General features: G+C 38.9%; 1 protein-coding gene across 16 annotated transcripts in view; it reads right to left on the reverse strand.

Annotated features, from left to right (window-relative positions):
* Adam22 (ADAM metallopeptidase domain 22) overlaps positions 1–23,757 on the reverse strand; it is a 198,934-nt gene that overhangs the window by 24,718 nt on the left and 150,459 nt on the right. For all 16 annotated transcript variants that reach the window (XM_033758657.1, XM_033758650.1, XM_033758644.1 and 13 more), the window contains 9 exons: positions 22,055–22,135; positions 19,640–19,690; positions 19,363–19,426; positions 17,124–17,229; positions 14,503–14,622; positions 11,578–11,746; positions 9,349–9,463; positions 7,052–7,142; positions 4,948–4,965 (listed from right to left, as the gene is read on the reverse strand). In XM_033758657.1, coding sequence (XP_033614548.1) covers positions 4,948–4,965; positions 7,052–7,142; positions 9,349–9,463; positions 11,578–11,746; positions 14,503–14,622; positions 17,124–17,229; positions 19,363–19,426; positions 19,640–19,690; positions 22,055–22,135 — 815 coding nt within the window. The remainder of the gene's footprint in view (positions 1–4,947; positions 4,966–7,051; positions 7,143–9,348; positions 9,464–11,577; positions 11,747–14,502; positions 14,623–17,123; positions 17,230–19,362; positions 19,427–19,639; positions 19,691–22,054; positions 22,136–23,757) is intronic.

Genomic DNA, 23,757 nt, shown 5'->3' on the forward strand with positions numbered 1-23,757 from the left:
TGTCAACTTTTTTAAAAATGTGGAGGTTTTCTTTCCTGGAGATTTAAAAGGAAATGATAATCAGCCATCTCTGCATGGTTCAGGCATCTGGGCCTCTATCTTGGCCTCAAATCAATGCCTCGGTTAGCTGACACAGTAGGTGCGCAGGGACGACCTCCCACAGCAGAGGAGCTCTTTTATTATTACTTTTAATGGAACGTAACTTACAACCTTTTCAGTGCAACTTCTCTGAAGTCCACAGTCATCTCTGACACAGTGTAAAACACCCTAAATGCGCAGCTTAACACAATCTGCGGATTTCAGCCAAGGTGTTGGAAAGTGCAGTTCAGGATACTTCTGGAGCACCTCACTTTATCAGCCTGGCAGGATTAGGCTCTTACCTATCTCTCCTGGAAAGTGTCCAAAATATAGAAACTACTTCTGTCTGCATCCTCCTGGAAATACTACAAGGAATGGATGCAACTTTCTTTACATAGCAAATATTAAAGACAGATTATTAATTTGTTAACAATATTTAACATCTTGCACTATCCACTTTTATAATATTTACTACATATTAAACAAATGTTTCTTGCTGTAGTGAAGATAAAGATGATCAGGGGCTGGGGATTTAGCTCAGTGGCTCTGCCACCTGCCTCACAAGCAAAGGACTTGAGTTCAATCCCCAGTACAAGAAAGAAAGGAAAGAAAGAAAAAAGAAAAAGAAAAAGAAAAAGAAAGAAAGAAAGAAAGAAAGAAAGAAAGAAAGAAAGAAAGAAAGAAAGATGATTAGGAGCCCATAATCAATACAATAACATTTCATTATTTCTTATGAAACATCATAAAAGGCCAACAAAATGATACCCTTAAAATTCTTCATTCTTCTTTTTCCAAACCTTTACTGTTTTGGGGTGTTAAATTTTGAGTATTTTTCACATTTCCTTAAATTTGGAGCCTGAAAATAACTAGCACACTAAGTGGCCTGACCAGTGCTAAACTTTATAATAGGAAAATTGCCTGTTTCTCACATTATACGCAACTATTTTAGAAATGTACGTATTTTTGGAAAGCAGCTATGTTCACCACTATACCACCAACACAACATGTACATATTTTTGTAAAGAACATCCCAAAGGAAAAATCCACTGTGACTTGTTTTTCCTTAAAACTACCCCTTCCTACATTAATTACAGGTTGTCTTTTTTTCCTTCCCATGCAAACTTATTTTGATCTGAATTAATACATCTCACTTAATGACATTCTTCTGAAATTATTCTATGTATCTAAGTCAAGGACCAACTCTTATAACTTAATGGCTCTGGAGGAGCCGAATGATACAAACTGCAATTATTACTTCTCTGAAGGTCTATGTTCAATGCTTGTTTGTTCTTTTTCAACTTCAGATTAAGTCAGTCTAATGCTTACTGTGTGCATAATTACAAGTCATCTAGTTGTTGCACGAGAGCATTATAAATTTAAACACTAAGGAAGACTATTTCTTGGAACAGAGCACAGTAGTGCACGCCTGTAATCCCAGCATTCAGGAGGCTGAGACAGGAGAATCTCAGAGTTCAAGGCCAGCCTGCACTACACAGTGAGACACTGTGTTAAAAAAACAAGACAACAATAATAAAAAGACTTTCTTGGAGACTTCAGAAACTTCTGGGCAAATGGTTGACCTTATTATGAGAGAAATCTGATCTTTCCTAAAAGTATCCATTAAAATGTTATATTTATTTGCATAATCCCTAGATATATTCAGAATGTGAAAAAATGTAACCAAGTCTTAATCCTAGTGCTGAGAAAATATTTATCCAGTGCTTTGTTGTTGTCTATCCAGGCTGTCTTTTATTAGAAGTTACTTTACTGTTTTAAGACATATTTTATAAGTGGTCTGAGTCACACTGAGAGATGCGTGAATATTACTGGAATAACAGTAATATAAAAAGAAACCAAGGAAGGCTTGAAAACAGTGGAAATAAGAAGAAAACAAAGTGGCAAAAACAGGCAAGTGAGAAAAGAAATGAGGAGGGGACGAGATTCCACTTCAGGTAAAACCACAGATCAGAAAGACACGACCTAAAATGTTGTATTTCTCATTAGTCATAGTGATGCGTTCATTTCAGACAAAGAAAAAAGATTGCAACTGAATGAGGATAGTTTATAAGCTGAAGTTCAGCTAAAGTTTCGTATTCTATTTGTAAACCTGCCTGAAAACTAAAACCTATTTATAATTGTTAACAACCAAACAGCCGCTGAGTCCTAAAGCACCCATGCTATGACATAAATGATAATGTCAACTTTTTTAAAATGTGGAGGTTTTCTTTCCTGGAGATTTGAAAGGAAATGATAAATAGCCATCTTTGTAACTGACGAATGTCTAAGTTCCCCATAGCTAATCTGCCTCTCGCCCAACAGCACTGGCAGATTTACAGTGATACTATTTGAAATGACATGTGGGGTTCAGCCCCAAAATGGGGCTTTAATTCTGTTTTTTAATAAGCAGGCTGTGAACAAAAAAGAGAAAAGCTCAGCTTGTGTTTGATCTTTTTGTTAGCCTTGTAAGTAAATATACAGGACAACCCTTCAATATCCCCAAAACCTTATGGATACATTCTTGAAAGGGAACACTGATTAGGTTATCATATGTATTTATTGAATTATTTGCCTGTACTCTCGAGTAATTTGGAAGTTATGCCAAATTTCACACTTTTGAGCCATTACAACACTAATACGAGTCTGACAAGAGGCTGTATCTTTAGTACACCTTGCATCTAGTGGCAAAACTTCACGTTCACCAACATTTTCATCGGTGTAAAGGGTATCTGTAGGTTTCGTGTTGATGAATGCTGCCTTCCTTTTAAAGACATTCTCCTCTCTCACGCAGTGACCAGAGAAATGTATCCCTCAGACCACACACTATACTGACAATGTGCCTTCACTGTAACGCTTACAGATTACACAGAACTTGGGCTTCTCAGTAGAGAAAAGTTTAGGTGACTTTCTAACATCACATATTAGTATATTTCTACTTCCTTGAAAGCTGGCTCCTCTACCATAGCACCTAAAAGGAACACCCAATTTTAGGGCAACGCTAACACCAAGTTTTCCATTCTACATCCTAGCATCCTTTGAAACTGGTCAGATCTCTATATTCAAATAATTTTATAAGACTGAAAACTTTTTAATGCATGCTTTAGTCCACAGGCCTTAGCACTTTCTCTGTATCACTAACATATATTCTCAAAAAGAAATACCCTTTGGAAGATAATTTCCACATTCACGACTTCCTGATCTGAAGGTTGCAGGTTGTACAAACCTAATACTTGTTAGCTACAGAGAAGAGGGAAACAAATTTTTGTTCACAAATATCCATTGAAGATATAGTAACTCTCAAAGTACAGACTTGATTCTGAAAGCAGAGTGAAATGATGACTTCACAACACCAAGAAATGTGGGATCATACCAGGAAAGTAAAGGAGATTCTTGGTGTGAAATGTGTTAACTCTATTCATATGATGAGTTGGTATGAGAAATGAATGCATACTTTTAAATATTAACTATTTTGTATAGTATGGGCAATTTCCTTACTCTGGACAGCATCCCTAGTGAGACCACATCTTACAGCACTGTTTTAGTATTGCTTACGTTACATATTTGAGTCATTTTAGTTTTCTTCTTATCTATTCAAGTATTAAATTACATTATAGCTTTTCCCTCTATGGAAAGAGAGCAGAATTATCAATTTTTTTATCTCATCAACCTAATTCTATTTTCCACGACCTTAGATTTCTTGTATGACTAATCACTTCTATTCCACAGAAAGTGTAAGTGGTGGTTCCTCTATTTGATTGCTTCAGAATACAAGTGTTTAAAATATATCACAAAGAAATGCAGCTGCTTTTCAAATTTAGTCAATTTTCTCTCAATTTTACTTTTTCCATTAATGATCGGTTCTGCTTAGTGCCTGGAGCACAGAACTACATACTGTACAACATGCAAGACCTATCCTGGGCAATTAGCCTCCAGGGTTATATTTTAATTTTTTTTTTCTTTTTTTGGTTTCTTGAGACAGGGTCTCAATATCTAGTTGAGACTGACTATGTAGCCCAGGCTGGTCTTGAACTCACAGCGATCCTCCTGCCTCAGCCTCCCGAGTGCTGGGATTACAGGTGTGCACCACCACGCCCGGCTTTATGTTTTAATTTTTATATCAACCTAGACAACGTAGTGAGACCCTATCACAGAATAAAAAATAAAAGGTGAGTAGCTCCACGTGAAGGCCTTGAGTTCAATCTCCAGTACCAGCAATCATCGGTCAGTCACAGGAAGGGTGCACCCCAATAGTGTAGTAGGAGCAATTTAAGTTTAGATACAGTGGGCGATACTTACAGAGCAACATGACCGGTGGCTAACTGCAAACTATAAGGTTATGCTCAGTAAGGTGTCCGGTTTTGTCTATTGGCATTTTTATTTGAAAAAAATATAGGAGACAGAGATTCCAATTACACAAATTTCCTTCTTTACCTGTGATTACCTAATCAGTACAAAAATATTTTCTTACACAAAGATAACTAGTTCACTAAGTGCCAGAACTTTCCTGACAGCAACACTGTAGCCAGTGAACATTTGCCACTTATGAGGTAAAGTTACTAATATAACAACAGTAACAGAGAAAAAAATAAATCTCCTTGGACAATACCAGGCAATCAGGGTGTTATAAACATGAAGAAAAGCCAATAAACTAATGTAAACAAACATGACAACTTCACATACAGGAAGTTTATTTCAGATGGAAAAAATTAAATTTTTATATGCTACTATAAAATAATAAAATTTAAAATTATTTCAAGATCATCCTTGCATAAAAACAAAGTAAACTTGATTTATGAATGCATTATGATTTTCAACAATGTTAAAAAGAGTTAAACCTTTTAGTTATATATTCAGATTATTCTTATTACATACCTCTGTTCTCGATAGTTTCTTTTCATGAACAAGAAGAAAGAGGGAAAAACACAAAAATTAGTGTCTCCACAGATACATTAACACTAAACATAAGAGCTCTAGCATTCACAGAAAGATCTCTACAACAGGACTTTCAGTTACAGAATTAACATGGCGAATACACAGCAAAATAATTCATGTGATCATTAGGATAAGTAACACGAAAAGGTCAGTGATGATACAGTCAAATAATTACTCACTTTTAAAAGTATACATAAGCTGTACTTCTTAAAGGAAAACTGTTCTCTCATATCAACTTCATTATATTAAACACTCAATAATGGCCTAAAGTCATTCCTACTTTAAATACTGGTTTACAGATACATAGAATTCATTAATAAAATTAATTCATTCATTAATAAAATAATGAATGAATTAATTAATAAAATAAGATTAACGGATCAATTTATGTACACATTAACTGCATTTCACAGAAGTAAAATCATAATTTGTTCCTTCTGGAATACAATTTCTCAGCTACAGCCAATCCTAAGAATTTCAAATACAAGAACAGAAATGGTCACTGGGATTTTTTTTTTCACCATGTATAGTAAATAAGAATAAGTTAATTCATGGCTCTCATGGACCTCCTTAGTCATTACTGTTTATTCAATCGAGCTTTTCACTAGAAAGATTTTCTCAAAGTGTAACTATTTTTTATTTGACCATAAACTAAAATAAACTTATATGACTTTCAAAATAAATTGATCTTAAGCAAAAATTTGTCCTAAAGGGTGTGGCAGTGCAGTGTGAGTCAATTTTTTTTTCAAAATAGTTAAATTTCTATCTTGACATACTTGACCAACTTTACTGTTAATAGTTTGAAGACATGTTAGAAAGGTCAAGGAACTGAGTTATTTGGAGTTCCTTACTGAAAGATCAAGGATGTAGATGGGCATGGTGATGCATGCCTGTAAGCCCTGCACTCTGGGAGGCTGAGGCAGGATGGTCACAAATTCATGTCCAGGCTGGGCTAGGTAGTAGTGAGACCCTGTCTCAAAATTAAAAAAAAAACAAAGTTTCATTTTTTAAAGGGTTGGGGATGCAGATTAGTGTAAAGACCCAGAGTTCAATCCCCAGTACTAACATAAACAGAATTTTAAGGTGTCCACATGGATTTCATTTGTGGCACTTTGACCTGCCACTCTACCCACATCATAAGAACGGGCAGATGAGGGTAAAAATACCAGTTTGAGGGCCAGGGATTTGGCTCAGTGGTTCTACCACCTGCCTCGTAAGCACAAGGTTCTGAGTTCGATCCCTGATACCGCCCCCAAAAAAAACCAAAAACAGAAAATAAGAAAAAAAATGCCAATTTATTATTTTTCATTTAGGGAACCATCAGATGAGGGAAATATAAGCACGGTATCTTTCTTTTTAACACATTTTACTTTTTGTTCTTTCTCTCTTTATTTTTGTGGTACCAGGGATCAAACTCAGGACCTTGTGCTTGCCAGGCAGGCTCAGTGCTAGAGACACATCCCCGGCCTACTTCCAAGCAGCAACGCCTGTGGTGTTGATTACTGTGCAAGTTTGGCATCAGGGAAACCTGAGGAAATAGTGCGACTAGCGAGGGGCCCGACCCTGCCCACCAGGCAAGGGGAGATCAGATGACCATCACACGGAGAAGAGCTCCCTTCGGGCGTACAATTTCGTAATTCTGAACGTTACGGCAAGGTGGCCCAGTCTGCTGCTGCTGCTCTATGATGGACACAACTGCCTGTTCCTGCTGCAGCGGTCACTGAAGCCACGCTAGAGCTCCCTCACTGACCATCCTCCCCGGACTGCTGAGTATGAGTCTGGGTCTAGGGAAGCTCTGTCACTAACTTAGGCTGGCTCTAGTTCTCTGTGATGACCGTAAAATGATATTCAGTTCTTTCAGAACAGAAAAGAATCGTGTCAAAAATCTAAAACAAAACAAACTTACTAATTCTAACTATGCCCAGGGCAACCCTGATGTTCAACCCAAGTATATGTAGCCAGCGTTATAAAACTTTCTAGACATTTTCATTTAGTCAAAATATTTGAACATATTTTTACAGTAACACTGAGACATCTCACTTACTTATAACCCCAGGCAGTTATCCCTAAGATGAGGGCCAGCACTAAAATGGTGCCAGCAATTATGCCTATGATGATATTGGTACCGGCAACACCTGGAAAAGAAAAAGACGGAGGGGGATCAGGGATAGAAATTTCTCGCAGAAACTGTATTGTCCAGATTTATAAGCACCATATTAAACATTACTGGCTTTTTAAGCAACAGGTATTTTTCAAAAGAAAGAGAAATCAATCATAATTCAGCAAGCCACACCAACTTTCTTCAATTAAATTTTTGTGTATTTTTAATTTGTCCTTTTGTACAGTTCTATCTCCCATATATTTTTTCTGGAAAGCATGAAGTTGTTGAATTAAAAGAAGAAAAAATAATTTTTTTAAAAAAACCACAACCTCATTTAGGGAGGAATTTTTTAAAAATCCGTGTTCCTTTTGACCCTCTTCTCAATCTCAGAAATTCTAAAATGTGCCGGGCGTGGTGGTGCATGACTGTAATCCCAGCACTTGGGAGGCCAAAGCAGGAGGATCTCTGGTGAGTTGGAGGCCAGCCTGGGCTACACAGTGGGACCCTGCTTCAAAAAACAAAACAAAACAAAAAAAAGTCTAAAATGTTACACTGATTATCACTCCAACTAAAGCAAGGTTTCTTCACCATTGCTGGTTGTGTGTCTTATTTTATCTCTCATAATGAACCTAAGCTTTTTAACTGAACAAACATCTAGAGGTTGCTATGCAAAGTGCTCAGATGTACAGATGATTAAACTGCTGGGCTTATAACGACCAGTTTGGGCAGAGATGGCTACAGCACCCTGGAGAGGGAAAGCAGGCTGATGAGTTACAGCCTGGTGCTGGTGTGGGACAAGAGGGAGTAGCCACCAGATAGGCAGAGGCCCGGCAGGTGGGATGCAGGGCACAGTTCACTTAGCACTCAGTACGGGCATGGCTGAGTCACACCCACTTGCAGGCAGGCTGAGACATCATGCTGGAGTGGGCTCTGGCAGTGAACGTGGCCCAGTGAGTCCAAAGCTTAGTCACCAAGCTCAAGGGAAGGACCAGGAGCACACAAAAGGCAGGTCTGCGGCTGGGCTCTGATACCACGCGGCCCATTCTGCTGTCAGTGATTTACACCACAGCGGCTCTGCGCTGGCCTTTTCTGCTCCTCTCCTGAGGCGTCCTTTAGCAGCAGTGCTGGGTGGCTGAAAGAGAGACTGGCTCTCCTCGGAAGAAGGACAGTAGGAGGCTCACTCTGGCTGCCGGACGGGCCTTTGGGTCACTGGACTTCTCCGTCAGCAAGATGTAGTGCACCTGCCGTTCCTGCCTTCTTCTCCAGTGGTTTAACAGGTATCGATAAATTTAGGTATTCTTCTCGGTCTTCTCTAAGGGACAGCACGGCTTTCACTAAGACACTTAAACCCCGTGTTCCTATAAATATCTTCATCCCTGCACTGGCAGGAGGAACAAGCTCCATTCTACCATTCATCATTGCTATGTTTGAGGACCCCAAAATCTTAATCACTATGTGACGTTTTTTATTACAGTCATGTTACTTTAGGTTTCATACCTGTCTAACTGACTAAAATAAGTATGTTCCTTTTCTCATCCTTTGGGGGCAAGTGGACTTCAGAACGTGAGCATTATTTTATGCAAAAACATGCAACACTGATATGATGACATAACTTAAAAAATTTACTTCTGAGGTATGAGTTCTTTTACCTATCTGCATTTAATTTCTTCTTCTCCACTGAAGACATCCTAGCTTTTAGAACGATCCCTCCCCACCACTTCTGATCTATGTCCTCAAACCTCTCCAGGTACCTTGATCAGGGATATACTTCTCTCCCCCCGCACACCAGTACCAGGGACTGAACTCAAAGGGATATTTTATTACTTCTGATTCAGGCTTTAGAAGTGGAGCTGAGAACTGATGAGACTCTATAACAAAGCAATTAAAATAAATTCCTCAGCCAGGTGTGGTGGCGCACACCTGTAATCCCAGCCCTCGGGAGGCTGAGGCAGGAGGATCGCTGTGAGTTCGAGACCAGCCTGGGCTACACAGTGAGTTCCAGGTCAGTCTCAACTACATAGAGAGACCCTGTCTCAAAAACCAAAAATTAAATAAATAAGTTCTTCAACTATTTTCCGTATTCAATCTTCTAGATATAAAATTCTCCCTTTAGAACAGGAGACTTTCTTCATGCAAAAGAGATGCCAGGGTTTGGCGATAGCCTGAGACAAGCGAACTGAGGGCCATCTCTCTTTCCTCATTCCTGACGATGGTGCAGCAGTACCAAAGTCAGCACCTACCGCTGCCAGACAGAGTGATTCCAGTCTTTGCATCCTCGTCATAAGGGAAGTAGATACTGCAGTCCGCACCTGTCCAGTGCCTGTTGCACACACACGTCAGCTCGTTACTGCAGAGCTGAAACAGAGTCAAAGCAACGTTAATTCTCTGGGCCAGAGGTATGAAGAATAAACAATAATTTCTAATTGGGGTGATATCAACATAACATTTTAGAATTCCTTTTTGTTGGGAGGGGGGTGAGGCTGAGTCTCACTATGTAGCCCAGGCTGGCCTGGAACTTACAGCGATCCTCCTGCCTCAGCCTCCTGAGTGCTGGGATTACAGGCGTGCGCCACCATAACCGGCGCATTTTAAAATTTCTGAGATTGAGAGAAGGGTCAAAAGGAGAACAGATTTTCAAAAGTTCCTCCCTGAATGAGGTTGTGGTTTTTTTAAAAAATCAAATTACTTTTCCTTCTCTTAGTTCAACGACTGATTAAGTGCTTAGAATTTGATGATACTGGAAAATTTATCGGTATTTTCTTCCTAACACTCATTATTTTATTTCTCACTTTATTACCTCAAAAAAATTTTTTCTAGGGAGTAACACCTGATCCCCGGGGAACAATAAAATTTAACAGAGGATTAGTCAGGTCACTGGCTTCTCCAAGCATCAGCTTCCAGATCATATGACACAAAAACAAGAACCGAGCACCCTGCAGTGGCCAAAAGAAACAGCACAGCTAACATTTACTGAATACTCACTGTGTTCCTCACATTGCTTAAAGTGCTTTACAAGTGTTAATCCATGTATTCTTCACAACAACCCTATAAATTAGCCACCATTATTAACCCCATTTTACAGAGGAAGAAACTGAGTCACAAAGAAGCTAAGGAGTTTGTGCAAAGTTACCCAGCTGGTAAGGATCAGAGTAAGGATTCAAAGCCATCGGTCTGCAAGGCCACTGAGCTTAATCACCAGATACATACATAGTATGTAAAGAACATTTACTTCCTCATTTTAATTTCTGTAACTTATATAGCATCAAGTGACTGTAGGTTAAAATTACATAGTCTGTTACACTTCTGTATCATTCACAATTACTGTAAATTATTCGGATCCTATTTACCATCAGATTAGTAAAAGAGCCTTTTCCTCTCTTACTAATTTATTAGACCAATGTTTACTGGACACAACTATTTTTGGTTTCTGAATGTTGTATTCAAAATTTTCAGATGAATAAAATATGATAATTCATATATCAGCCTGAGTGATAAAAAATAATTCCATTATTCTTGTCTATTCCTCCCCTAAATATTTTCTCTAAAATCCTCTTAATGATTAAGGAAAGAAGATTTAGCAGATTTTTATAACAGAAGCACAGCTACTTACTCTGTTTTTTCTTTATTTGTCACCTAAGAATTCCTAGTTTTGTCAAGGAGTGACAGCTAGTTACTTCCCTAATAATACCTTCTTGGCGTATCTCTCAGGCACATTACATGAACTGGCCAGGATCCCTTACCTCAACCTGGATAATACAATCAGTTTAAGCAAAGAATCTAGAATGGGGATAAAAAGAAAATCATAGAACATGCTAAAAGAGAAAGAACAAGATCTTTTCGTTAGCACAAGTATTCCTAACTGAAAATGGAAAAAATGATCTTTAAACTTATTCATACATGAATTACATTATCTGATATATAACTCACAGAGTACACTGAAAAAGCTTTCAAATGCCATTCTTTCTATTCATCTGTAGGAAATTTGCTTCCCTAAAGTATTCTGCTCTTATTTCTAAGGTTCATCTTCAACTGGAAGGCACTGGTATAGCCACCGCCGTTATTATGGTCTGTTCTGATTGATCAGTGCTCAGACCATACCAGAAATTAAATAACGTGGCCATCATCCCGTGTTTACTCTGTTTTAAAAAAACCTCATTATAGTTTGTTAAGATGTATGTCCTAGTCACTTGTAGAAAACTGACATTATATTATATGAAAACACAAAAACCTAAGAAAGGAAGAAAACGACTTGTTGGAAAAGTTGCCCATTTTCTTAGTCCTGAGCATTCTGAGATTACAAAATAAAAACATTCAAATAGCCAAGATCAATTTAGTTTTCACATATCAACCAGAAACATGGATACATGTTTTCCATAATTAAGGAAATAAGCATTTTAGGATTATATTTATTTCTGTGATATAAAAGAAATGAACAGTTCTCCAGGTCAAGGCACTGAATGAATACTTACTCCATTTCCTGAACAAACAGTGCCTTCTTTATTGCTTAGGCAAGTACTAAAGTTGAAGGATGCCATCAAAAGACACCTATGTTCCAAGCACATCATTTTGGGACCACAGGGTGTCCCATCTTCCACATAGCCAAGATCAATATCTTCTTCAAGCTTAACATGCCCACCACTAAAAACAGATTAGGCACAAAAAAGAAAATAAGATTCCATTAATTTGCATTCATCTTGACAGTATGCCTAAAAACGAGAAAGCAGGCAATCACTTCTAATTTCCACTTATAATTTAATAAAAGCCAGGAGCATTAAGCATGTTCAACATGTAAGTCAAAAAAACATTGTAATCTTTGGATCGAATTATTTTCAGAGAAACCAATATAAAATATAAGGACCTGATCCAAGTGATTTTATTATTTTGCCATTGCTACTATATACAAGTCCAATAAGATATAATTACTACATTTTATTTTAACAAGTAGATTTCAGGATTTCAAATGTATTTCAGAAAAGGATGAAAAACAGTTTGGGTTTACATATTCCAAAAACATTAAATATGTATTATTCAGTATAGCAAGTTCACAGTTTACACAGATGTGACCACAATGAGGACAGGAGTAGAACATGTATAGCCGAGCTTCAGCCAGCGGCCACCCCATAGCATTGGCCACAGTCAAGGGCCCACCTGGAAAAGAGCTGCATAGGAGCACAAGCAACAGCCAGAGGCTCATCCAGATACCACTGATAAGTGTGCAGAGACCCTAGGTAGGGACTATGGAAAGGTTCAAATTTCCAATGATGAATATCAATGTATTTATACTTAAATATAACAATAAAATTATTAAAACATGTATAGCCATAATCAATTTATCATACGTAGCTATGTGAATGTTAATATTAAAACCCCCATTCTTTTTATCTGTATCAAAATTATACAGGCCCAGGCTGGGGATGTAGCTCAGTGGCACCACACCTTCCTCACAAGCACAAGGTCATGAAATTGATCCGGGTACCAAAAATAAACAAACAAACAAACAGGTCCATCACTTAAAGAGTCAAATAGACAAATTGGTTTTGTAAATGCAGTAAACCAGTATATAGTAAACCCCAATACAAACCAGTAAACCCCAATATAGTTTTAGTAGAAAAACCACTTTCTACTCTTAACTGATTCTTTTATTTATGTACACTACGTGTTTTGAAATGAATTTTACTACTACATTTTATTTTCAATTTTAGTATTGTCTATGGACTTCCCTGTATGGAAATTGAGAATGTATTTTTTTCTTTCCCCCATTCACATAAATTTTTTTCATCAATATTTAAATCAGTAATAAATTTGTACATTATTACAACTACATGAATGTTATTCAGTTCTATGATATAACCCTTTTCCTGTACTATTTTTTGTTTTCTTTTAAGTTACTAAGTCTTTTGTTTGTTGTTCCTTTATCCATTTTTCTAAAAATTTATCACCATTAACTCAAAGCTAATCCAAACTCCTTGCTGGTTGTCGAACTCCCTGCTGAAGATATGGCTGAATGTCATACTATCTTCTTGTGAAAATGTCTCCCAGAGTTTCTGACTTGCTCCTGTGTGTTCTGGTTGTCCCCAAGTACCTGCATGAACATGTAAATCTCAGATTCCCCTCACTATCCATTTTAAGACTGTACTATCTCCATGGTGGGCATCTTGTTTCCTGTTTCCCCTGCATCTGTCTTCCTTGGCTTACACCTTCATTTTATCAGAATTTTTTTTTTTTTTTTTTTTTTGATACCAGGGATCAAACTCAGGTCCTTGTGCTTGTGAGGCAGGTGGCAGAACCACTGAGCTAAATCCCCGGCTACACCTTCATTTTGGTGGGGCACAATTTCTAGGAGCTTCCTACGAAAGGATATAGGTGAGTAATTTTGGAGAAATTTGCATAGTGAAAATATGTTTTCTTTTTTTTTGTGAATCCAATAGTTGTAAAATAGGCTTTTTTGTTTTTACCAATGAAACTTTCTCCAAAATAAACCGTATTTTAGGACAAAAGCAGATGTTAAAAATTTTAATTCAAAATTATTTCTTGCATTTCTGTCAGACCATAATGGAATAAAACTAGAAAACAACAACAAGAGAAAGTGTAGAAAATATATAAACACATGGAGATTGAACAATGGCACCTTTTTTTTATTAGCGCAAGCTTACAACGAATAACGAATATTCATTGTGAGGAGTTGGTACATTATACATATGACACCACAATCCTCTGTACTTCCGCTTTCCTTTCCTGCCCTCCTCTTCCTACAGCTCTAGATCCCCTTCCCACCTGCAGGTCTATCTCCCTGTTTCATATAGTTTATCTTTTATTTTGCTCTCTTTTGTGTTATCTAACTGCTTCTTTAACAGATTTTCATCTGTCTTTATTTCAGCCCCACCACCAAACTCCTTTTTTCCCTCTTCCAGAATTATATGATATTACTAATTTCTGAATCCTCTGGAAAGTGACAACGTATCTTGGACTGGATCTCAATTTTCTCCAATACCGACTGAGGAACAAGGCTTCCCCTCAGTTCTCATGTCACGTGCAACATAACGATTCCAAAATTGTGCTGCTCTTGTCTGCTCTCCCTCTCGGTACCTTCCTACGGATACCCGAACTCTCAAAAAGATCCATTTAGCCATTGAAGTGGGAATTCAGAAAGGAGAAAAGAAAAGATCCATATATTTGAATCATTGACTTTGCTTAGAAGTAACCATTCATTTTTCTTAATGGAAGGAAATGTAAGATTAAACAAACCCTGCAGGATTTTACCAACCAACTAGACATAACCCCAGCAACAATATAATATTTCACATTCAACTGAAATCTCACCTTTTACCATTTCCCAAGCTGCAAACATGGGAAGTAAGATGACTGGTGTTCTCATGAAATGGTTGGATAATTACCTGCAGTTTAATGTTTTTCCCTGCTGCACAACCAAAGTGGATGTGATTTCACCATCCAGTTCTCCAAGCCTTGGGATATTGCCGATATTGGTGCATAAAAGGTAGCCACAAAGCACATCCCTGCATTGAAAGAGTACCGATTATTTACATAATTCTTTTTGCAAAGATAACAAATCATGTACAGTTGGAATGATAATCTTTTTGAATTTTAGAATTTTTTATCAATTATTTTATTAACTTATGTGCCAAGCAAAACAAAGACTGGATTAGTTTGCCTTCTGCTCTGAAAAATCCCAACTGTTTTCTAATCTTTCCTTTATTATCCAATAGTTCAAACAGTATCTAAAGAAAATTATCAAATAGAATTTTTTGTCAGAATCTCTTTACATAAGACATACCATCACATATCATATGATGAACTATTATTTAGTATTTGATAAGGAAATGGATGGCCTTTGGAGGAGCATCTTTTGTAATACAGATGTTTCTGTAACCTGTCTTCCCAGAATCAAAGAAAACATTTTATGTTGCACAAGTTTTATAGATTCCCCAACCACAAAGGCTTACTACCTTTTAAAAATGTTATTTCTCCTACTATCACATATGATTCTAATTTAAAGATATTTTCACTGATGTTAAAATCTTTTATATCCTTTATGTCTAATATTTTAATTATTGTTAAAAAAATAATAAACATATTTTATTAAATACCTTGTGAGTATTGATTGGCAGACCAGAAAGATTATATATGAAAGTGTTTTCGAATTAATAGAGGAGAAAACTTAGTATCTGTATCACCAACACAGAAAACAATATGCATAAATGCATTGTTTAAAAATAATTTTTAAATTTTTATTATTTTGCTGTATCTATCACAAACAAAAGTGCTTTTAAACAAAGAAAAGATATTCACTCAAGTTTTTAAAAATTTCATTTATGTAATACTAACTTTTCTGAGTAATGTAAAACATATAAAGAAAATTGAACATGATCTATATGCTCAAGGAAATTATACTCTGGATGAAAAAATTAATCACATACATAAAAGCTATAAAACATGTCATTGGGGAAAAGTGACATAAGAACAGCACAGAGGCTCATGGGGGTACAGAGAAAAGGGAGAAGACTTATTTCAAGAAGAAATCAGGAAAAGGAACAGAGAAAATATTTTCAAGTTGAATTTGAAGGATAAATAAATTTTTCATTGATGATGGTATGAGTGTAAAAACTTCCCGAGGAAGGAATAGGACAAAAAGGCATGCAGGTCCCAATGTGATATATATATGAGGAACAGTAAAGTTTGCCAGACTTTGGAGTGAATAGAGAAGATCAAAACTGTAGGCTGGGTGGCCGGAGATTTAGCGTAGGGATGCTGCCCCCTGCCTTGGAAGCACAAGGTCCCAAGTTCAATCCCTGGCACCAAAAAAAAAAAAAAAATGTAGGCTGGGGCAAATCGTAGATAAGGTACAGTGCCAAGATACAATTCCATTTTATTACTTAAGACAGCAGTTCTTTTTCTTTTCTCGTTTTGGTTGTGGTACTGAGGATTGAATGCAGGACTGCTCCACCACGAAGCTATATCCCAGCCCCTTGATCTGTTTCCCCCTCCCTTCCCTCTGCTCTCCTCCCCTCCCCTTCTCTTCTCCCTCCCCCTCCCCCTCCCCCCCCAGGCAGGGTCTCACCAAGTCTCCCAATGGGTGGGATTACAAGCGTGCACCAGCACACTTAGCTCCACTCTGTTACAGTGCAGCCTATCTACACGACCTTGGGTAAATGAACTACGCCTCAATTTCTGTAATCACAGAAAAGAATGCCAAAAAGAGTAAGGAGTGTATGTGACGCAAAACACAATAGTGTCTTATATAGTGTGCACCCAGAAAATATTGGGTATTATTCTCACCAGCAATTAGCTATGTGGAAATAATGAAATTTGAACAAAGAACTGACATAAAAGAAGGCAGGAATAAATCACCGTGATGTTAGCATTCTGGTGACCACTGGTACAGAACAGTAAGAGAATGTTAGAACAACGGCTAGAGAGTGAATACAGGTCTTAGCTGGGGTAATGACAAAATACAGAAATGAAAAAGTGTGGGCCGGGGATTTAGCTCAGTGGCTCCGCCACCTGCCTCGCAAACACAAGGACCCGAGTTCCATCCCTGGTACCAAAAAAAGAGAAAAAGTGCGTCACAAATAGGTGGTGGCAAAGCACAAGGGGGAAATGCCATGATGTGCTGTTTGGACAACACTCAGAGGAAAGGAAGGGTTGGATTCCACTCCCAGGCTTCTACACGGGGAGTGAGACCTTGAGATTTTTGGCAAAAATGGGACAATCAGTCCCGTTAATTCATTCAACGGCATCGAGTATATATTCTGGTGGTTTAAATGTTTATTTTCCAGGTGCTGGGAGGTATCCTCTAGATGAAACATTTCTGTTGCTGTAAAGATGACACAGACCTTGGGAGAGAAGTCAGGGTACCAGTCAAGGACTGGGAACTCCTGTGGTACCACGGGCTTGGGAAGAGTGCAGTGAGTGGGCAAGAGTGTGCTTTGCGGGAGCAGAGAACAGGAGCCCTGCTCGTCGCCTGCGGGACTCACTCTGGGCCAACAGCTGCCCTCACCGTTTGTTGCACTGTATCCAAGTGTCTTTGTCTTTCCCACAGTTGCCCTTCTCGGTCCCCTCGATGTTCAGCTTCTCATAGCAGTATCTGTCTGATGCCATCACCTCTGAAGCAGAACAGAACTATCAGTGAGGGAGGAAATGTGAGCTGCTCAAAATGTCTGCAGCAGGGAAAGCTACAGTTCGTGGACCCTTTGCATCACAGTGCTATCGAGACCCCAAGTAAAAACTATACCACAGCTCAGAAGACTCCTCCTGTACCACCAGCATCCTAGGCTTAGGCACATTTTTTCATGATTCATTTGAAATTTGGAAAACAACAATTTTTACATCTTCGATGGAACTTAGGCTGTAGACTGCAAGAACACTGCTCAGGAGTTGGCTAATAAGGAAGGATAGTGCAATCAAATGGCTTCCTGCATATGGGCTTCAAACTCAGTGCCAGATACAAGGCATGAATTTCTTAAGCAGCAAAGTATATGAATTAAAAAGGCAATTTTATTAAAATATGTATGCATTGTAATTAGATTTAAGAAATAGTGGCACAAGCTCTACCATGTTTACTAATTCACTATTGTTATTTTTGAGACACGGTCTCACTATGCAATTCAGGCTAACCTTGAACTCACTATGTAGCCCAGGCTGGCCTTGAACTTGCAGCGACCCTCCTGCCTCGGCCTTCTGAGTGCTGGGTTTACAAGTGTATGCCACCACACCTGGCTGTGTTTTCTAAATTCTTAACAGCTATCAAAAACAATTTCATTACGCTTTTAATGAAATTCATGCTAAATTCTGAGACAAAAAAGCATTGGTACAGGCTGAACAACCCTAACCAAAATATGAAATACCCAATGCTGTAAGACTGGTGACTTTTTGAAGGGCAACGTAACACCACAAGTAGAAAATTCCACTTGATCTCATGTGATGAGGTACAGGCATAAGACTAGGGGTAGAACATCTGCCTAGCATGCATGAGGCCCTAGGTTTGATCTAAAACTCCAAAAACAAAAATAAAAACAGGCAAAAACTCATAGGTACATTTAAAATATTGTATAAAAGTAGCTTCAGGCTTTGTGCATAAGGTATATATGAAAAGTAAATTAATTTTGTGTTTATTCTTGAATCTCATACGCAAGACAGCTCATTATCTGCAAATATTTTTAAATCATAAAAAATCTGAAATCGAAACACTCTTGCATACCAAGCATTTCAGATAATGGATTCTCAACCTCTATACATTAAAAACAACAACAAAATTATGTTGGTGGTTTCTTTTCCTATTTCTCATTAACAGCTACTATTTCTATTCAAATGAAATAAACAAAAACTGCATCTCCTTCTTCAGAGTATAAACCTGCAAGGCTAAATTTTTTCTTCCTCTCAATATTCCTAGTACCCCATGAGAACACGCACTTTTTCTCAAAGGAGGACAGACTATGCCAATTAAAGATTATCATTTTTTTAAAGTTTTTTTCCTAATAAAAATTGTCTTCTGAAAGCGTTTAGGACAAAACTGCTTCTAAAGGGCAGACCAGTAATACTTGTAGAAAAATACAGATTATACAATGTTTAAATATAAATTTAAATAGCATATAATTTAAATAATATGATTTAAGTATGACTGTTACAGATTTTCCTCTGAAACACTGACAAATTCTCTTTTGCTGGCTTTTGTTTGGGGTCTTGCTATGCATTTTAGACTAGCCTCAAACTCAGTGATCTTCCGGCCTCAGCCTCCCAAGTACTGGTTCACAGGTGTGCACTACCACACCCAGCCAACACTGACAAATTCTGAGGGAAATCACAGTAACTTTCTGATACAGAAGGTCATCCTAGGGAGGGTTCAGATAAGATAGGTGATGAGCAAACTACAACTCCTGCTGGGAGTGCTGGATCTCAGTTAAGGGTGCCCGATTCGGGATCCTGTGCGCCCCCATCTTCTATACAGGTCTGTTTAAGGGCTCTTAGCATAGGCGTGGAGACCCAGTCTGCTCCGTTTTGTAAGCCATGTGTTGTCCTGCTGTACCTTCTGTCTCATTTCGGGCACCACCATCAGGCCCAGAAGTGTGGGGCTTCGCCTTCCCGGGGAAGGCACCTTTCTGTAATTTCCAGAAAGGTGCTCCTGGGGTGACCTTTCACAGCTTTGAGAACCCCCTGGATATAAAGTTGTAAAAAATTTACTTCCAGCCCTCCTATGCTTATAAAGTTTGCCTGATGTCCTACTTTTTAAAATTACTTACTTTGTCCCCAGATATATTTGCATTGTCTGTCCCTGGTTTTACATCTTCCTCCAAAGCAAATTCCCTAAAACAGAAAAGGGAACTCCCATTAGCAGTGCAATAATGCCTGTTTAAATCAGAGAGCTGATAAAGAAAATACAACCGGGGAAGTAATCAACACATTATAAAGGCACTTTATCTTCCACACTGATTACAAAACACTTAAACTAATCCTGTTTTGATCAGACTCCAGTGTTTGTGTCTTGCTGGTGGCACATGTGAAAGCGGTGAGACCTACCTGAGCCTCATCACACTGGTACCCATCCATCTTGTGAACATTAGGGGCGCACTATGAAAAAGGCACAAAAGTGAAACGTCAGGCTGAGGGTCATCCTTCTTACGTTTTCATTTTTAAAATTACATCTGATAATACACTTCCATCTCCTAAGTCATTTACAAATAAGAAGATCTCAAGAGAGAGCAAGGGCCAGGGGTGGTGGCACATGCCTACAATCCCAGCACTTGGGAGACTGAGGGAGGAGATCGCCTTAAGTTCAGGGTCAGCCTGAGCGACAGAGACCCTGTCTCAAAAAAAAAAAAAAGCGAGAGGAAATACAACCATTTGCACCCCTAAAACATGGATCTACCAGAGGCAAACACAGTGGATTATACAGCAGCAAATGAACAGGGCTGCCTGCAGTCGGCTCAGGGCGTGATCTGTTTAAGGGCAGTGCTTCACGCAGATGCACTGGTCCTCAGAGCAAGGACAGAAAGGAGGCACAGGACAAAGGCAGGCAGGATGCCCACAGGATGGAGCAGGAAACGGCTTCCTCTCCTGTGCTGCGAGAAGCAGTGTCTCCCTCTCACACAAATCACAACTTGAGAATTAACCTTAGAAAAACACAGGCTCTATAATCCCATTATTTTTCCTTGAAGCAACCATAAACAATTATAAAGCATTCTTGTGGGGATATAAAACAAATGGTAACTTTTACATTTATTATTGTAAGGACAGAAAATGTGTAGCTATATCATCATTTGGGAAAGCTGGGAGATGTAGAGTACATTCTACAGTCTTGTTAAATAACATGTCCAACTAAAACAATGGGGGGTCCCCGTTTTAGTTCTCACTGCGCTGGACACTATCACCACTTGAGTGCAAACTTTCTACTAGCTCTGTGGTCACTGATCACGGGCCGTAACAGATGCCCGCTGCAATCACTGACCCTTCTGGTTCCTTTCATCCTCATGCAGTCACTGCCCCTCTGTTCCTCAGCTCAGTGCAGATAGCACAGTGCGTGGTTCAGCCACTACTGTATCTTGGAGGTATCATGTGGTATTTTACAAAAACAGATAGCTGAAAAGAAGGCACTGGCCACCAAAGATGAAAATGCAAAAGAGAAATGAAAGCGAAAGCGGTGATGCCAGCAGTGAAATTCAAACTGAATGTAAAAGGAGTTGATAAAAACACGTAGTAGCCAACTATGGGGAAGATGCTGACACCTCCTGGCCAGAAGGCTCCAGAGAGGCAACCCGAGGGACTAGGCAAAGGAGGGCTCGCTGGCATGATACACAGAGTGGGTGAGACATAACAAGGACGTCCCTGAGGCAGTGATGCCAGCCAGACACCTCACATGCAGCTCTACACCCCTGACAGCATCTCACGACCCAGAAAGATGAGGACAAGAGACTGACCGCTGACCAAACTCGGGAGCCAGACAATGCAAGAAAGCACAGAACAGAGCTCAGTCTTGTACCCTGAGGCTCCAACCAGAGGCAAGCAGAGTTCAAACTACTCCTCAAAAGATTTTTACAAAAAATAACTTTTATTGTTTCCTTTTAGTGTGTTAAATATTTTTTCATTGCCCACCACCTTAAAAAACAATGAGAGATTTTAATAGTTTGATGCATTTTCTGTGTTTTTTTTTTTTGTTGTTGTTGTTGTGTCGTTTTGTGACAGTGTCTCACTATGTAGTCAGGCTGGCCTTGAACTCAAGGCAATTCTCCTTTCCCAGCCTCCTCAATGCTGGAATTACTGGTAAATACCTAGCCTTGATACATATTTTATAGATCATAGATCAGCCATAATATTTTCCACTGATTTTTTTTTTTGCTTGGTTTGGGTTTTTTTGTTGTTTTTTTGAGACAGAGTCTGGCTATGTAGTTCAGGGGGCGGTGAACTCAGGCTACGTGGCACGGTTTCAACTTGCATGGCCATTTTTATAATCCAGCACTACTGTGCAAAGTGAGGGCAGGACATTTTGAAGCCCTCATCAGTTCCCCGTCTCCCCAGTGTGTCTATCTACAACTAACTTATCAACTGCAGGGGCAGCTACAAATGGTGGAAGTGGTGCCACTATCGTCAAGAGAAAGGGCACCTCCCTCTCAGGGCTCCCTACACTAGGGCCCTGTGAGCCAGGCGGATCTTTTGTTTCTTCCTACTAAGTAGGCAAAAATAAAATGCCTTTTACTATGCATTTAAAGCCAAAAATCAAAATATTTAAGGCACGCATGTAGTTTCAGGCTAATTTAATATTAAGACAAAATAACGCTGAACGTTGATTATTGAATCTTAAAATCCTGAAACATAAAGAAAGATGCTATGAAAGAAATGCATGCACATCCTGTCCACTGCATTTCAGCGGGAAGTCAGAGTGCTAAAGACACCCCCGACTTTTCCTCTAGGGTTTGAGGAAATTGTTTTGTGAGTTACCTGGCTTGAATTTCCTGAGCAGGTTTCACGAATATCACAGTCATTCACTGCTTCTCGGCACACGGTCCCCATAGGCTGAAACTAAAGTGAAGGAAAAATCAACGTGTAAAACTGTAGAAGGAACAAAAACTCTCACAGAATCATCTTTAAAAAGAAAATAAAGATAGTTTGGCTAGAAATACCTTAAACTATTTTAAGACGATAGTCGGGGAAACCACCATTATTGAACACAAAGCTATTTTAAATAGTTCTAAGAGACAGTTTCTTGTGTATGGGATGACTTCTGTGGTCATCACACAAACCTCAAATATTCTGCTAAAACAGCATACTGCTTGACGGCACATCTCCATTAAGAAGGATGAGGGAGTCCTACTTCTAGTAATTTTTACTGCCAAGTAGCATTTAGATTTAGGCTTTAACCTCCATTCTTTTGAGGGGGGTACCAGGGATCAAACTCAGGTCCTTGCACTTGAAAAGCAGGCACTGGAACCACTGAGCTAAATCCCCAGCCCTAACGTCCATTCTTATTAATACTTCAAACACATAATTCTCTCTCATTCTATGTTTCTGTCTTTGTCTCTCTATCCCTCTCTGGCCTTATCTATCAAGAATTCAGCTGAATCACGTAAGTTTAACTTTCTAGCAAAGCTATTTCCTCCCAAGTTACCCCCCTAATCTTTACATTGATTTTAAATCTTCGCTATTTACTCTTTTTCAGTGTCTATTTGTCCCTATGGGTTTTGTTTTATGTTTCTTTGTTTTCAATCACTTCAAATACTTTTTGTAAGTATGCAGTTCTATTATAACTTTTCAACCTCGCTCGCATTTATAAATTGCAAGAGTGCTCACTGTCACGCTTGACCTGAGTGAGACCATCTCAGCAACTTCCACAAACAATAGCACACCACTAAAGGGCCATACTGCCCTCAGTAAACGGAACAGATGGCCACAAAGATATTTAGGACACGACATACAATCTCCCCAGCACCGAGAAGTCCGATATTATCTACACTCCTGCACTGACATCCTGGGAACTCTGACCCCAGGCGTTCCACTCCAGATTCCTTAGGAGTACAACCCAATCCCCAAACTCTCTAAAAACTTAACTTCTTCTCCCACCAATGGCTGACATCTTTCTCTATCTCTGTCTGTCTGTTCCCAGACAGAATAAATCAGCCTTTGGCTCACATAAAGCTTGTGTCTAGGTCGTCTCTCACACACGTTTGTAACACTCATTATGACAAAAAGAACAGAGATACAGGAAGTTATTATATTCACCAGTCTTCAAGCACTTTCCTTTTCCCTTTGCACAGTGCTAACATCAGGGACTGGTTCCTCTGGTCCTTTGTGTCTGCTCACAGGAATATCCTGGGGCTCCCTTCCTTATGAGCTACTTCCTCCCTCCCAGGTTAGAACCTTGCAGGCACAGAGACTAGAGACTCTGGCCACACCTAGATCACTTGGGGCCACTGCCAACTCCAATCAGGATTTCAAAAGATCATTCTCAGGACAGGTGAACAATATCTGCATTCATTCATACATTCATCAAGGATGTACCTAGCACTGTTTTAGCCCCTGAAGATTCAGGGGAGAACAAAAGACCGGGACCCTGGAGCTAACAAGGAATGTGCATTCTAATGTGGGGAACTGGGACACAAAAATAAGGAAGTCAGCAAAATAATTTAGTATGTTCTGATTCTCCT

The sequence above is a fragment of the Fukomys damarensis genome, unplaced genomic scaffold (assembly GCF_012274545.1).
Source record: "Fukomys damarensis isolate Sample0158 unplaced genomic scaffold, DMR_v1.0_HiC HiC_scaffold_4, whole genome shotgun sequence".
Lineage (NCBI taxonomy): Eukaryota > Metazoa > Chordata > Mammalia > Rodentia > Bathyergidae > Fukomys > Fukomys damarensis.